The sequence below is a fragment of the Pristis pectinata genome, chromosome 6, assembly GCF_009764475.1.
Source record: "Pristis pectinata isolate sPriPec2 chromosome 6, sPriPec2.1.pri, whole genome shotgun sequence".
Classification (NCBI taxonomy): Eukaryota; Metazoa; Chordata; class Chondrichthyes; order Rhinopristiformes; family Pristidae; genus Pristis; species Pristis pectinata.
In genome coordinates this window covers 36,079,296-36,097,341 of record NC_067410.1, presented here as the reverse complement: position 1 = coordinate 36,097,341, position 18,046 = coordinate 36,079,296, and the positions used below count along the sequence as shown (strand labels likewise).

The following is an 18,046-nucleotide window of genomic DNA, read 5'->3' as shown; positions in this document are numbered from 1 at the left end:
GGATTACATAACTTTCATTTTGTAAACTGATATTAAGAACATAAATTAACTATTTATGCAGATTAACTATCCTTGCAGAATTGGAGAAAAAAGTTACAAAATCTTTAATTGTTGATAAATAGAATATCTATTTAATAACATTGAGAAGAAAACAATCTTCAGGATCAATCTTTGCTTTTATACCTCTGGCTAGTTTTGTTGCAATAATAGGTTATACTAACATACAATCATTTCTGACATAAGACAAATTAAGTTATGAGGAAGTAAGTATTTGCCTCTTCTCCCCAGTTATTACCTTTCTTTGATACCGGCATGATCATGGCTTTATATTTGTTATTTTGGGAATTTCCTCTTGGGCCACTTAAATCTTGTTGCCAACTGGAAGAAAACAAGTGTCCTCTTTTAAAATGAAGATCACAATTTTGGCCCATTTTGTAAGCTGATGCAAATCTGCTAGAACCCTAGAAAAACATGTCTAACAGCAAAGTGCACAGTAACCTCCGCTTGTAATGTATTTTACCAAAGCCAGGTGACATAGTTGCATAATTTGCAGGACATAAGGATGTACTTCAGGGAACATTTCTTTTCTTCCCAACATCGTTTCCAGGATTAATGTGCCTTTCAAAGAGAATGATTTTGAAATCGAAATTAGGGAATAGTTTAAACAAAAATTATGCAAAATTTTGAACATTACATTTCTTTTCTTCAGGTTACGTTGTTAATACATGGTTATGCCTTGATGATTTTGCTAAAATGTGTAATTTGACCCTTTATGGGTTCTTAACCACAAATTTGAATGTTGAATACAATATGTGGTTTCAATTGCAAATGCAGATTTTTTTTCAGTACCGATAGCTTTTATAGTTGAATAAAACGTGTAAAGCTTTATGGTAATGTTATTTTGATTAAATTCTGATTTGTTAATATTGATCAGGTGTAGAGTAGAAGTTAGTTGGGAAATATTGACCTTTTGAAAGCCTGAGAAAGATAAAACACTATGACTTCTAAGTAAAAATTGTAATAAAAAATTAATTGTGCTTTTGATTGCACTGCTGAACAACAAAATACCAATATTTTGAATGGTCAGATAGAAGATGCATTGCCTTTTTTACTTTAATATTCTAATGTAATTTTGAGTTCTTGTGTTTAAATCTCTCCTTGTGCTGGCCCTTCTATGCTTCTGCAACCTCCTCAGTCCCTGAACCTTCAGATCTCTGCATTTTTCAATTCAGCACAGCTCTGGCAGTTTGGGTGCTGGGGTGGGATTGAAATCCTTGAACCAAGTATGAGGTTGAAGCTCAGTTGAGACCTGAGATTGTTTGCTTCATAAGGCTCAAAGAAACCAAATCATGTAGGAGTCCTCTCTCACTCCTCTGTTCCTTCCCAACAACCCATGATTACAACAAGATAACAGGGTAAATGGCCATTTTCCCCAAAGGACAGTGTACCAGATGAGGTTTTTTGACTTTCCACTGGATTTGTTGTTCTCATTACTAATACTTTAAATTCCATCAGTTAACTTATTTTGAGCATCATTCCTCCACAAACACTTTGCTGGAGACACATCAGTATACTTACCAATGCTACGCTGTCTCCTTCAAACGTTCTACTCCAATTTGCTTCAGTCAACATTTTGTGATTTCAACTCTGAGGAAGTGCCTGCTCGCCTTATTTCTTGCCTTTACCACCAAAATACAATTTTACATGGTTTATTCATTTTTTCAAATGGAAAGTGAATTACCTATAAAGGGTAATTTTAAGGAAAGTCATGACATTTCCTTCAAATTACTATAGAGTAAATGTAGCTGTTTAGGACACTTGGGATATTTAATAGGCTGGATCTTGCTTTGGTCCCTGACCTACGACGTATGGTCTCTGCAGCCTATGCTTAGCTGCTCCACATGAGGAGGTTGGATCTTGATAGCTTTCCATATTCTCACATTGTGGTCCAGATAATTAACAAGCCCCTGGTAGAACATCCCTGGCCTGCTTTGACAAGACAAAGCTGGGGATATAACTTTGTCAACTCTCATAGCCATGAGGAATTTTAATTGTTTTTAAATGTCTTTAAGGAAGAGCAGAATATTGTTTTGTATTCTGACTTTTTTTTACAGCAGAAACAAAATGGGTGGTCTGGTAATTTTTCGGATGCTATTTGAAATCTTCCAAACTAACCAATTCAAAATTTAACTATTTTGCTACTAAAGAATTTTTGAATATTCTGAACATATGCTTCTGCATTTCCTTGAAAGCTTGTTGACTCAACAGAATATTTAGTACTTTTAAGCTAATCTGGTATCTCCTAAATTATTCATATTATCAGATAATTTAAGGTTACGGTGGAAGAGAGTATTTCTGGTTTTCCGTGCTGCACAGCAAAATGTAATTATAACAGTTATTTGTCAGGTGCTTTTATATTTCATTGCTGGAGAGAGTCCAGAGTGACCCTCTTCCATTTTTGCACTTCACAAATAGATCAAAATTTCACATGTGGAATTCTGTACTTGGAGGCAGTTAAGATATTCATGTTGATGTCTTTTGTTGTGTTAACGTAGAGCGGTATGGGCCCTTTGGCCCATGATGTTGTGCTAACCTATATAAACCTACTCCACAATCAATCTAACCCTTCCCTCCTACACAGCCCATAACCCTCCATTTTTCTTGCATCCATGTGCCTACCTAAGGGTCTTTTTAAATGTTCCTGTTGTATCAGCCTCTACCACCACCCTGGTAGTGCGTTCCAGGCATCCACCACTGTGTGCATATATAAAAAAACCTACCTCTGACATCTCAACTAAACTTTCCTCCACCAGCTTAAATTGATGTCCTCTGGTATTGGGCATTGTGGCCCTGGGAGAAAGGTGCTGGCTGTCCACTATATCAATGCCTCTCATCATCTTGTATACCTCTATCAAGTCACTTCTCATCCTTCTATGCTCCAAAGTGAAAAGCCCTAGCTCGTTCGACCTTTCCTCATAAGACATCTATTCTAATCCAGGCAGCATTCTTGTAAATCTCCTCTGCATGCTCTCTAAAACTTCCACATCCTTCCTATAATGAGGCGACCAGAACTAAACACAATACTCCAGGTGTGGTCTAACCAGAGTTTTATAGACCTGCAACATTTCTTTGCGGCTCTTGAACTCAATCCCTGACTAATGAAGGCCAGCGCGCACTATACACCACCTTAATCACCCTATCAACTTGCGTGACAACTTTGAGAGATCTGTGGACTTAGACCCCAAGATACCTCTGTTCCTCCACACTGCTAAGAATCCTGCCATTAACCTTGTACCCTGCCTTTAGGCTGGATCATCCAAAGTGTATCACTTCACACTTTTCCGGATTGAGCTCCATCTCCCACTTCTCCGCCCAACTCTGCATCCCGTCTATATCCTGTTTGTAATCTACGACAACGTTCTACACTATCCACAACGCCTCCAACATTTGTGTCATGTGCAAACTTACTAACCCACCCCTCCACTTCTTCATCCAAGTCATTTATAAAAATCAGAGTTGGGGTCCCAGAACAGATCCCTGCGGAACACCACTAGACATTAACCTCCAGACAGAATATGCTCCATCTACTACCACCCTCTGCCTTCTGTGGGCAAGCAAATTCTGAATCCATGCAGCCAAGTTTCCATGGATCTCATGCCTCCTGACTTTCTGGATGAGCCTACCATGTGGAACCTTGTCAAATGCCTAACTAAAATTCATATACACCATATCCAATGCTCTACCTTCATCAATTTGTTTTGTCACTTCCTCAAAACTCAATTAGGTTCGTCCAGTCTGGGAGACTTAACTATCCTAATGTTTTTCAGAAGCTCCAACACTACCTCCCTTAACTTCAATATGCTCCAGTGCATTAGCCTGTTATACACTGACCTCACATTTGTCAAAATCCCTCTCCCTGGTGAACATTATTCATTAAAGATCTCCCCTACCTGCTCTGCCTCCAGGCACGTTTCCCCCTTTATCCTTGAGCAGTCCTACCCTCACTCTAGTCATCCTCCTGTTCTTCATGTACGTGTTAGAACGCCTTGGTTTTCCTTAATCCTACTCACCAAGGCCTTCTCATTATAGTTCTCCTTGCCCTTCTAGTTCTCCTAAACTCCTTCCAGGCTGCCTTATAATTCTCAAGGGCCCTGTCTGATTTTTACTTCCTCAACCTTGAGTATGCTTCCTTCCTCCTCGTGACTAAATGTTCCACTTCTCAAGTTCCTTCACCCTACCATCCTTTCCCTGTCTCAATGGGACAGACCTATCCAGAACCCCAAGCAAGTGATCCCTAAACAACCTCCACATTCCTGCTGTGCATTTCTCTGAGAACACCTTTTCTCAATTTATGTTCCCAAGTTCCTGCCTCATGCCATCATAATTACACCACCTCCCCACCACCCCCCACCCCCCCCCCCCCCCACCCCCAAATTAAGTACTTTCCCATATGGTCTGCTCCTATCCTTGTCCATGGTTTTGCTGAAGATCAGGAAGTTGTGGTCACTATTTCTGAAATGTTCACCACTGAGGGGTCTGTCACCTGACCAGGTTTATTGCCTAGTACTAGATTCAGTATGGCCTCTCTAGGTGGCTTGTCCACATACTGTGTCAGGAATCCTTTCTGGACACACTTAACAAATTCTGCCCCATCTAAACCTTTTGCATTGAGGAGGTGCCACTCAATATTAGAGAAGCTGAAGTCACCCATGACGACGACATCTCTTTTTTTTTTGCATCTTTCCAAATCGTCCGACTTATCCGCTCTTCAGTGTCCTGGTGGCTGTGGGGGGGGTGCAATAAGAATACTCCCAATAGAGTGATTGCTCCCTTCCTGTTTCTGACTTCCGTCCACACTGACTCAGTGAACGATCCCTCCATGACGTCCTCCCTTTCTGTAGCTGTGATACTTTCCCTGATTAGCAATGCCACTCTCCCCCTCTTTCCTCCCTCCCTATCCCTTTCAAAATATCTAAACTCCCAGGATATCAAGCAGCCAATCCTGCCCTTGCAACAGCCAAGTCTGTGTAATGGCCACAATATCGTTATTTCACATACTGACCTAAGTTCATCACCCTTATTCTCAATACTTCTCACATTAAACACATTTCAACCCATCCAGCTGATTGTATTTATGCCCTATCCACTGCATATCCTTCCTCAGTCTCTCTGCTCGCTGCATCTACCTTGTACACCAACTGCTCCATCGTGTGACCTGACATTCTGTTCCCATCCCCCTGCCAAACTAGTTTAAACCCTCCCCAACAGTACTAGCAAACCTGCCCACAAGAGTATTGGTCTCCCTCCAGTTCAGGTGTAACCCGTCCCTTTTGTACAGGTCATGCCTTTCCCAGAAGGGATCCCAATGATCCACAAATCTGAAACCCTATCCCCTGCACCAACTTCCTTCCTAACTACCTATATTCATTCTTCAGGACCTCATCCCTTTTCTTACCCATATCATTGGTGTCAATGTGTACCACAATGCGTACCACAACTTGCTGCTCACCCTCCCCCTTAAGAATGCTGTGGACTCAGACTCGATCAGAGATGTCTCTGACCCTGACACTTGGGAGGCAACATACCATCTGGGAGTTTTGTTCTCATCCACAGAATCTCCTGTCTGTTCCCCTAACCAATGAATCCCCTATCACACTCTTATTCTCCCCCTCCCCCAGGATACCCTGCACTGACTGCCTATTCCCTTTCCTTCTCCTGATAGTCACCCAGCTACCTGCAGCCTAGGTGTAACTGCCTCCCTGTAACTCCTATCTATCAACCCCTCAGCCTCCCAAATGATCCGAGTTCATCCAACTCCAGTTCCCTAATACAGTCTGTAAGGAGCTGCAGCAGGTGTCGTCATCAGGGACACTGGGGGTCTCCCTGATTTCCCACATCCTGCAAGAGGAGCACACCATTGCCCTGACTGCCATCCCCACTGCTCTAACTGCGCAATAAGAAAGAAAGAGACCTTACCTAAACCTCACTGTAGCTTCCCGAGCCAAAGCCTTGACACTTCTCTCACGGCACTTCCTCTCAGCACAGCCGCACCCAAAACCTTACCTGTTCTTACCTGTGCCTCCTTACTGAAGCCTTTTTTCTTAAAGAGCTGCTGTCACTCCCCACACCTGGGCCACTTATTCCGCCTCTTCACGCCAAACACTCAGCTCCCCACTCTAACACTGGCCCAGTCCAACAATGGCCACTCCGCTTGACCCTAATGTTTTACTAGCTGCTGCTAATTAGCCAATTTGCAAATGTGCCTCTTTTTAGGGTCCTGTTCAGTGAAACACACCAAGTTCCAAGACTATCTCCTTCAAACACTCGCGCCTCTCACTCCAAGTCCCGTCTCCTGCTCAGTGAAACTCACTAACGTCCTGAGACCTACCTCTTTTAAAGACTCACACTTGAGTGTTATTGATTAAATAGTGACAGTTTTCAGGTTTCAACACCTGAAAGCAAATTCAGAATTCTAATTTAAAAAAAACCTAACCAAGCAATAGAATTTCAGCTGTTTTCAATTCAAGTCGGGAGTAGGAGTAAGCCATTCAGCCTCAACCATATGCCACCATTTAATAAGATGAAGGCTGATCTCATTGTACCTTCCAACTCTGTACATGCACCAGTCCTCAAAGGGTGAGCAGCTTCAAGTTCCTGGGAGTCAGCATCTCAGAGGATATACCCTGGGCCCAGCACATGTCAGTGTCTCTACTTTCTTAGAACTTTAAGAAGATTCAACAGGTCATCAAACTCTGACAAACTTCTACACGTTTACAGTGGAAAGCATTTATACCCTAGGTATGTATGCCTATGACAGTAACTTGAACTTGTATTCTTGTCAGCTCACTGTAATTATTCACCCATTTTCTTATCAAGAATTTATGTTCTTCTGCCTTAAAAATATTCATAAGCCCTGCTTCCACTACCCTTTAGGAAGAAGCTCCAAAACTCTTGACCTTCAGGAAAGAAGTTTGTTTCATCTGTCTTAAATGGGCAATCCCTTATTTTTAAACAATGGCCTTTATTTCTGGATTCTCCCTCAAGAAGAAATGTTCTCTTATCTACTTTCCCCTCCCACTCTTCTAAATTCCAGCAGAAACAAGCCTTGGTGTCCCAACCTTTCCTCAGGAGGCAATCTGTCCAAACCTTGCTTAATCTAGAAAATCTTCACTGATCAGCTTCCAACGCAGCATCTTTCTTAAATAAGGACACCAATACTCCACTTTAGTGCCTTCAGTAACTGAAGCAGATCCTCTCTATTTTTATAATCAATTACCTACAATAAATGATAATGTTAGGTTGGCTTTTCTAATAAGTTGCTGCACCTATATTCTAGTCTTTTGTGAATTGTGCATCACTTATCCCTGAACTTCCTGCATCTCAGAGCTCTGCACTCTCAGCAATAAAACGATGTTTTTACCCTCTGGGCAAAATAAGCAATATCATGTTTTCCCATTTTATTTTTACTCCATTCCTGTGTGTGACTTAGAAAGTTTGAAAATGGCCCAAGAATTAAGAGTTATGCCATGAATTGCTTAAATGCAAAAAATGTGGAAGATATCAGTAGTATAACTGGTAAATAGTGTGAAAATACTTGATTATAATGTAGATATCTAATCACTGTAAGGCAGTTTCTAAATATCAATGAATGCATGACCATCTTTTAAAATTTGGCTGAGTTGCCATTTCAGGGTACTCTGCATAGTCCAGTCAGTATCTTCAGGTTTTGAGTGCTGCATTGGCAGAAGTGCCTTTGTTGGACCAAGAATTTAGAGAAGGCCTTCAGATAATTCTGGCCTTTTCACTTCCTCTCACCCCATCCTTCTCCACAGAATATAGAAATAGAAAAAAATCCCAAATCTGAACACTAATATTGAACTTGATATTTATGCTTTGTTACTTCCACACCAAAGACACCAAAAGCACATTGGGCCATTGTATTTCTGCACACTTCCACTTGGTCCGTCAGAGTGACCCTAACTTGCTTTCCTGTTTTAATTCTCCATCCCACTCTGACGACTGCCTTTGATACGTATCTATATCCTTTAAAGGGTGCTGACGGTAAACTCAGGTAACATGACCTTATGTTTTGATTAAGAACTAAAGGCTTCTGTCCTCAGTATTTGCAATTTTAGATCCTAACCATTGCTGGTATTTTCTTGTACAATGGGTACTGCTAAGTAGCAGCTCCCTGAAGGGCACCTTTGCTGAGCATCTCTATCACAGGTTGTTGTCATGTATGCCCTTTCTGTCCAAGTCTCCCCACTTGTACTGTTCTATGTACTGTGACTCGGTGGTGGGTGTATTTTTGCGCTATCCCTTGGCTTGGTTTGGGGAGAATTTGCTCAGGATGGTCTGTTTCCCATCTGCTCTAGTGAATTTTACTGAGCACTGTATGAATTCCTCAACTTTTGCATGTTAAAGCTATGCTTCTCTCCTGGGCCATATTGTAGACCTTGGTTTCAAAATCTCAAAGCCTGGTCTTTGACCTGCCATTCATCATAACACTCTTCCAGCTACTGATTTACTCAACTATGTCTTCATCCCCATTAAAATCAGTTTTGTATTTGTCCTGTTAGGATCCTTGTCTCCTGTTGCTTAAATCCAAGGGAATGCAAACTTAAATGCATATGGTAGACAACCAATTTAAGTAATTACTGCCACTTGAAGTTGGGCCACATAAAGCATGACAGGCTCTTGCCAACTTTTGTCAATATTCCAGGTGAATGTGGAAATGAAGAGAAAATCATTTGTTTCTTCTTTAGTACAAACAGTTTCTTCTCATCATTCTCACCGTCCCTTTCATCAATATATTTGAAAAGATATATAAGTTCCTTGCCTCCATTAATAAGTGTAAATAACACATATATTGAGAATGTCCTATACTGACCATCTCAATCCATCCCCTTTTCCAAATCCATGAGGCCAAAATCCTTCTGTGACTCCTCTTGTGTTCTAGCTCTGTATTGGACTTTATCAACCTACTCCTATTGCACCCTCCTGATCTCATCCTGTAATTATATTTCCAGGTTGACTATTGTGGGGTGTCTTGCTTCAACTTGGTGTTTCCACAAGCTTGCTATCTGTGACTTTGGAAGGTGGTTGTCAAAGAGCCCATGGGCCAGTTGCTCTAGTGCATTTTGATGATGGCAAACACTATTTATGATGCACTGATTGTTAAAAGGTCAGTTCTTTAGAGTGGAGGATTGGGTGCCAATGTAGCAGTGGGTTGCTTTATCCTGAACATGGCAATTGTTCATAAAATCAGCAATCCTGGCAATCACAGTATTTATATGGCTGGTCCAGTCGTGTATTTGAACAGTGATGGATGCAAGGATGTTAGTAGGGAATTTGTTCATGGCAATGTATGTGAACATCAAGGAGAGATAGCTGTTGTGTGGCACAAATGTTACTTGCTGTTTATTAGCACTTGCCTGAATATCATCCAGATTTTGCTGTATGTGTATATAAACCACTTCATTATCTGAGAAGTTATGCAGTGAAGTGAACTGAATGCATTGCAGTCATTGGTGAACATTCTATTCTGACTTTGTGGTTGAGGGAGGATAATTGATGAAGCAACTGAGGTGGTTGGTCTGAAGATACTGCCCTGAGGAACTTGGGCAGTGATGTCCATGCCTGAGATGATTGACACCCTCCCTCCTGCCCTCACCCTCAACAGCCATCGTTATCATCTTCTCTTTTCAGTTTGACTCCAACCCGTAAGCTCCTGGATGCCATGTTAATGTTGGCCTGATGTCAAGACTTTTGGTCATCTGGTCAAATACTTCTGGATATGGCTCACTGTCAAATTTTGGCTAACTTTTGCTCCTGTCAAGTAGTTTGGGATGATTTGTGATTTAAGAGCATTATACAAATAGAAGTGGTTGGTGTTGGTTCTACTGAAAGCATTTTACATTTTGAATCCTGCTGCTTTATTGGTCTCCTGTTTTCTCCCTTCACTTTGCCTTTAATCTGTCCTGTAGCCCAACACAGGCCAAATGCCTTTCCCTAGCTCTCCACTTGTTTAAGATGGTTAAATTTAAAACTTCCAACTCTGATAAAAGTTCAGGTGAAATATTAATACTTTTCTGGTGTTTCTAGCCCTGCTGAGCATTTTCAAAATGTTGTGCTGTTTCAGATTTCTGGTATCTGGAGTATTTTTTTGCCATGTATGTCTGTCTGTCTTGGTTAAAATAAAATATTCCATATGCTGCCTTCAAAAGAAGGCTAAGTTTCAATCAGTTTGTGACAACCATTTATACTTTGACCAACATTGCCAGAAATATATTGGTATTACTGGATTACTATCAATAATTTTAGGTGAATCTTTACATGTTCATTATCTTTAAGTACACTAAAAATTCTTTCTCTTAAAATACTGATGCCTTGAGGACTTGAAAGACTAAACACTCTCGCCTGTACCTGTCTAACCATCTTCATTTGGCATGAAAAAACAAAATAGAGCCATGCTGCTTACTCAACATCTTAAACTTCTACAAAGAATTCACCGGCTTATGTTTTCTGCTGTTTCATCAACAAAACAAGCTTCAGCCAAAAACAGTGTTTTGTAAGTTAGAAATTGTGTAGTGGTGAGTTTTTGCAAAGGTTTGTTTTCAAATGCACAAAAATAGTGATTTATTTTCTCAAATGAATGAAATCATGAACAGGAAGGTAGCTTTTCATGTGCAAGGTGATAAATGCCTTTTAAATCCTAGAGGAGGAATTGTTAACAACTCGTAAGCCCTGGGTTTCAGCAAATCTTTAATGTTATTATGCGTGAAATTGCTTTCTGTCATCTTTTGTGTCCTGTGGACCTAAACTGATCTTGAAATGATCCTCATACTGTATTTGTTTCTGTTGCAGGCCCAAACTGAAAAATGTAGACAGAAGTACTGCACAGCAGCTTGCAGTAACAGTGGGCAATGTCACAGTAATCATAACAGACTTTAAAGAAAAAATACGATCCTCTTCCACGTCATCGTCAACAGTCACATCCAGCGCTGGCTCTGAGCAACAGAACCAAAGTAGTTCTGGATCAGAGAGCACAGACAAGGGTTCATCGCGTTCGTCTACGCCAAAAGGTGAAATGTCAGCAGTAAACGATGAATCATTCTGAGCTTTGCCAGGCTCCAGACCTGCACATGCAATGTGAAAAGTATGAATGAATACTTTTGACATTTTTTATGTATTCCCTTGGTTTTATATTTTCCTAACAATCATTTATAATGGATGTGCTCCTGAATCTACTTTTTTATAAATCTGCTGTGCACAATTTCCATGTACATTATGTATTTTTGACTTTATTTATTACATTTGCAAATTCCACCCTTTTCAACATATCCTTTTGTAAGTTTTGTTGCCAGCAACTATGCTGATTATTAGCAATTTTAGAGATGTTAAATGTCTTTAACTGGTTTAAACAGAATAAATGGTTGTTAGAAACCAACATATAGAAACACTGGTGCTTAATACACTGTGAAGTAAATGCGGCATTCAACAGATAAGATTTGGACAGTGCATTCCAGCAGAGATGATCAAGTTTTACAAACTGTTGCAATTAAACCTGCCTTGTCATCAGTACAATTGACTTTTCCAAAGCAGAAATGGCCGAGGATAAGTATACTTGAGGCAATTGAACAATAGCTGGATTAGTTCAGTGTTTAAGTTATAGATGTGGGTTCCTCCTTACACTTACCTGAAAGCTGCGTCATTCTGTGCTGTAAATGTAATTACTCAATGTACTTCCCAGCCGCCCAGCTAATGTAAAGAAGCAGTGCCTCACAACTGGCAGCATGATTTTAACATACTTCATATAGCCATGTATACTAAAGCAGATTACCTGTGAGAAAATAATACTGAATAGTCCAGGTTCAGAGGTTATCAAATGAAGAACCCCTGAGCATCTGAAAAATGTTACTGTTTGGTAATTCATTTTCACCATTGAAGTGTTTATCAGCAGTGTAGAAATAGCATTGATAATTACTGAAAATGTACACTGTTTATGGAGATGGGGATCATCCTGAAAATCATACTTTCCATCTTCAAATAAACTGCTTTAGTTAATACCTGTACGAGAGAGATGTGATTAGTCATTGTACCTTCAAAATTTGACATGTTCAGTATCCACCTTCGGTTTTTGCACTTGCCAGTAATGTTTGTACCTTTCTTAACTCCTCTGATCTCTGTACAGTTAAAGCCAAATCAGTACTAAGTCAGAAATATGGAAGGATAAATAAGAACCTGATTCAGGGACTTCTATGCTGAATCTCCTACCATTCCATAAACAAATAATGTGCTTTTGTTACAGATGTAAATAACAGGAAATCTCTAACCATGTACGTAAGCAAAATTGTGACTTAGTATTTTTCTTGAATCAAGATGTTTCATGGCTGTGTTGGGTACAGAAGGTCACTAAATAATGGAGAATTTAATGGAAAATAATGCAGCCTTTTTGTTTTGTACACTCCCTCATTGTCACTTTTTTTTATGGCTTTGGTGCTTCACTTTTCAAGTCAGATTTTTAAACTATTGTAATTGGGTTTGAAACTTCGTTTTGGTTCTCAGCTCTTTTCCCTGCTCCAAATTATAAAAGGCACAGACTTCTTGGTTATCAAGCTGCCAGGTTTACTAATGGAAGTAATATTTCCCCAAAGATACATTATGCTATGGCACTAGTTGGGAGAAACCAAAAGAAAACTATTTGCCTGTATGATAGTACCAAGTGTGTAACAGAATTAGATAAGTACTCCAGAGAATGTTTCTACAGACCCAAATTGGCAGTTGTACCTGTTAAATTATACCTGACAATCACCTGCCATTGATGCATAAAATTGGAGAGATTACCTGCTAAAGATTTCAGGATATTGCTTCCATATCAATTTTATGAACCCAATGAGCAAAATAAGTTGGCACTACCAATGAAGTTTCAAAGAAGAAAATTATTCTAAATTTCAATTAACAAATATAAGCCACATATTTATTACCATGGTGGCATTTGTTTTTTTGGACTTGGAATAAATTTAAATGATGTAAAGTACATTACACGTATTAAATTTTATCTTTATGCTATGTGTTTAAAATTACAGTTAATCATCAAATATTCTTATTTTTTTGTCTGACATCATAATGGGAAGAATTTCCCAATGTTCTTAATATATTAACTCCAAAATGTTGGGTGGGGAGCAGGGGTGATATGTGTTTTACAGAATGCAAGCCCCATGTAACAATTAGTTCACTGTTCCCTTGTATTAAAACATGTAAACGTTCATATTGTAATTTATCTTTGTATAGAATGATGCACTTAGATTTTGCAATCTTTACTGATATTTTTCTTTCTTGTAAATTGTATCTCTGGAATTTAATACTTCTGTGCAGTGTTAACACTTGCTTGAAATAAAATTTATTCAAACTGCATTTAGAATGTTTAAGATGCTTCACTTAGTATTTTGATCTAAGAAGGTGATAAACTTGAGGATAAATTTTATTTAAAATGTGATGGCCTTCACGCAGGCATATGAACACTAGCTGTACAGATAATTTAACTGATCAGAGTGGAAAGTAAAAATTAAATACCACTCTGCTGGGGCAGGCATAAACTGAATGCAATTTTCACGTAATGTAATGAACCCTTACTCTATCGGAAAATTATTTTCATTTGATTAGGTGCTGTTCTTTAGGGTAATAGCCAGCTATCTTTGTGCTGCTTGGCCTAGTTTGTTTTTTTTAAACTTAGGATCTGATTGCTTTTCTGCAGTGCCTCCTTAATGGAAACTACACAGCCAAATAGGCATGTCGGTGATGACTTGGAAACAGGTCACTATTTTAATGTTGTATTCTGTAGACTGAATTGGTGCACAAACTTTTTTTAAAGAACAGTCTTTAAAGCAACAGTAATACTGCAAGCTGAAATTGGTAAAGTGTTTAAACATAATGAGCCACTTTCAGAGTTAATACAACTTGTATAAAACATTTCTATTTCTAGAAACATTATTGGAAAGAGTGGCACTTCATCTGCCTTACCAAAAATATTTCAGTCTACTTTTATAAACTATTGTAACTTAAGTTATTGAAAAATGTATTGTTTGCTGAAAATATTAAAAGAAACGCTTGTAAGTAACTTGAAATGGTTCAAGATCCAACATTTAGAGAATGACAAGCTGAACAGTTTTTTAATGCGCAAGCAGTTCTGTTCTTGTGTATGACTTGTAACCTTTATTTACTGTGTAAAGATGGTTACATTGTTATTTCTTTAGCTTTGTTCATTGGAGACTCTGATAGAATGCTTGTTTAAAGTGGCATAACATAATCTTGTGAATTTTGTTATTGTAATATACAAGGTATATTTTCATTTGCCCTGAAAGATGTCCTGCATAATGCTTTGAAGTTTTTTGCCTTGTAAATTCATTAGGGCTGACAGCGTGCTGGATTTGTTTTCTTTAATCTTCATGCTGGTGTATTCATGGTGGTTTTGTGAGTTGGTAAAATTATTTCCAGGTCTTAAATGTTTTGGGAACTTTATAACCTACACTGCTTTTGTCTAGCAAATAAAAGATGTTAATATATTCCTGTTACTGGCATGTGCACGAATATGTTATTAGAAGCCACTTTATTATTTCTTCCTTAACTGCTTCAAATAGAAATGTCTATTTATGAATTCTGCTTGTAGTTTTTCACAAATAAAATAGTTAAAATTTATTTAATCGTAGTTTCTTTTTTTTTGAAAGGAGTTTAACATGTTAAGTTGAGATGTTACAGTTTAATGAAAGTGAACCAATGAGATAAAAATTCACATTTGTTAATGGTATTGTTTTCTTGTTTCTCTGTTTTCTGTTCATGGTGTGTGTTGTAGCAGATATTCTGGTTTCCATTTCTGTCCACAGTCAAAAAGCTGTAGTAGTACGTCGGCACAATGTTTATTGAGTGGTCACCTTTTCTTTGTATTATTTCAAACACCCACTGGGACTTTCCATAGATTGTAATTAAATTTCAATCTTCTGTGTCAACTTCAGGTAGTTTATCTACCTTGATTACATGAATTTGGAAATGCAGCATGAATTGAACTAGTAATTAGGTTTCTTTGACTCAACTGAGAATCGTGGCATTTGAAGAATTGGGTGAAGCACTGCGATCATCACGACAAAGAAAATGACATGCAGTCATTCTGTGTAAGGTTGAGCTGTGTGTGGCATTTCTCAAGATCTAACCAATTTTTTGAGGGAACTCATTAAATGTATATTGTATTAACCTTTGACAGGGCAAGCTAACAAGTTAGTGTTTTGCTAGTGCTGTAAAATTCTGTAAAGCGTGATAACAACTTCACGGGACAATCCAATGCTGTATTTGCAGAGCTATTCAAGTTTGCGTATGCTAAACATATTTCCATTGACTTTTTGAATTCTATATATTAAAATAATAAAACACAAATCTTTGTTTGGATTTTCCTCTCAGAAATTAAGTTCCAGAGATGTAATCCTCTCAAATTTTTTTGGTAACCTGCAGTGGAATATTTAAACAATTGATGTTTTTCTGTGTTTGAAGTATTTGAGAGTTCGGGTGGTGATTTTTTGGAACTGTATTTTTGAAAACATTATTTCTTTTATTACGGTGTTTATAATTGCTTTTACTGTGGCATGCAAAAGTTTGGGCACCCCTGGTCAAAATTTCTGTTACTGTGAATAGTTAACTGAGTAGAAGATGAACTGATCTCCAAAAGTCATAAAGTTAAAAATGATATATTCTTTTCAACGTTTTAAGCAAGATTAGTGTATTATTTTTGTTTTGTACAATTTTAGAGTGAAAAAAGGAAAGGAGCGCCATGCTAAAGTTTGGGCACCCCAAGAGATTTGAGCTCTCATAACTTTTACCAAGGTCTCAGACCTTCATTAGCTTGTTAGGGCTATGGTTTGTTCACAGTCATTGTTAGGAAAGGCCAGGTGATGCAAATTTCAAAGCTTTGTAAATACCCTGACTCCTCAAACCTTGTCCCAACAATCAGCAGCCATGGGCTCCTCTAAGCAGCTGCCTAGCACTCTGAAAATTAAAATAAATGATGCCCACAAAGCAGGAGAAGGCTATAAGAAGATAGCAAAGCGTTTTCAGGTAGCCGTTTCCTCAGTTCGTAATGTAATTAAGAAATGGTAGTTTAACAGGAACGGTGGAGGTCAAGTTGAGGTCCGGAAGACCAAGAAAACTTTCCGAGAGAACTGCTCATAGGATTGCTAGAAAGGCAAATCAAAACCCCCGTTTGACTGCAAAAGACCTTCAGGAAGATTTAGCAGACTCTGGAGTGGTGGTGCACTGTTCTACTGTGCAGTGACACCTGCACAAATATGACCTTCATGGAAGAGTCATTAGAAGAAAACCTTCCCTGCATCCTCACCACAAAATTCAGTATCAGAAGTTTGCAAAGGAACATCTAAACAAGCCTGATGTGTTTTGGAAACAAGTCCTGTGGACTGATGAAGTTAAAATAGAACTTTTTGGCTGCAACGAGCAAAGGTATGTTTGGAGAAAAAAGGGTGCAGAATTTCATGAAAAGAATGCTTTGGGCTTGTGTTGCAGCCGGTAGCACGGGGAACATTTCACTATAGAGGGAAGAATGAATTCAATTAAATACCAACAAATTCTGGAAGCAAACATCACACCATATTTAAAAAAAAGCTGAAGATGAAAAGAGGATGGCTTCTACAACAGGAGAACGATCCTAAACACACCTCAAAATCCACAAGAGGCACAAGCTGAAGGTTTTGTCATGGCCCTCACAGTCCCCCGACCTAAACATCATCAAATCTGTGGATAGACCTCAAGAGCAGTGCATGCAAGATGGCCCAAGAACCTCTCAGAACTAGAAGCCTTTTGCAAGGAAGAACGGGCAAAAATCCCCCAAACAAGAATTGAAAGACTCTTAGCTGGCTACAGAAAGCATTTACAAGTTGTGATACTTGCCAAAGGGGGTGTTACTAAGTACTGACCATGCAGGGTGCCCAAACTTTTGCTTTGGGCTCTTTTGCTTTTTTTGTTATTTTGAAACTAAAAGATGGAAATAAAAAAGTAATTTTGCTTAAAATATTAAAGAAATGTGTCATCTTTAACTTCATGCCTTTTGGAAATCAGGTCATCTTTTACTCGCTTAGCTATTCACAGTAACAAAAATTTTGACCGGGGTGCTCAAACTTTTGCATGCCACTATATGTTGCACCATTCACATCAATGACCAAAAGCATGAACACATTTGTTAATACTTTGGCATCAAGTTAAATGCACTGAATTTACTTTGACAAGTAAACAATCTAAAGATCAGTTCAAATTTCATTGCCTTTTGCCAAGTAAGAATTCTCGTTATTGCTGGAAAAATATGCACCTCCAATTTCAAGTATGGTAATATCTCATTGGCATTATCCATTTTGTTTGTTTTATATTCGAAACATGTTGGACTTTATTGCTCTTTACATAAAGAGCAAATAACATGACATGTCAGGCAATCGCTACTTCTATTAACAGCATCTAAACTTCCCTTATTAGTCAATGTGATGCATCAACAGTATCCTGGGAAGGTTATCATTGAGCAAAAGTAACCACAGAAATTCAACTGGACCTGCTACCTATAGGTTAGGTCAGAGGATGGGTATTTTTGTAGCTAATGTCTAGTCTTCACTATCCATAAGGCACAATTAGAATAGAATGCTTTTAACCTGTTGAGATGAGTTGACTCCAATGATACAAGTTCAACACCATGTAGGACAAAGTGGCCATTTGATTGGTACCTCACATTAAACTTCCAACAGCAAGAGTGATGTACAATCAACTGGAAACACTGCAGTTAAATCAGTGCTTTTTTACAACAGCACTTCTCTGCCTAAAAAGACAATGATAGGAAGTACTTTGGAACACAACTACCTTGAAGTGTGCCAGGATGCTAACTTAGAAATCTATCATTGTCCATTATCACAGAGTCAGAATGCTAGAGCTCTAACAGCAATGTGGGATTACATTTTGCAACAAGGGCAGTGAATCAAGAAGATCATTCTACTAATAATTCCTGGGT

General features: G+C 38.7%; 1 protein-coding gene across 1 annotated transcript in view; it reads left to right on the top strand.

Moving 5' to 3' along the window:
• The window catches only part of LOC127571409 (RING1 and YY1-binding protein-like), a 95,991-nt gene extending 81,300 nt beyond the window's left edge, over positions 1 to 14,691 (top strand). The window contains exon 5 of the mRNA XM_052017736.1: positions 10,867 to 14,691. Within this exon, the coding sequence (XP_051873696.1) occupies positions 10,867 to 11,119 (253 nt within the window). The 3' untranslated portion in view covers positions 11,120 to 14,691. The remainder of the gene's footprint in view (positions 1 to 10,866) is intronic.
• The last annotated feature ends 3,355 nt before the right edge of the window (positions 14,692 to 18,046 follow it).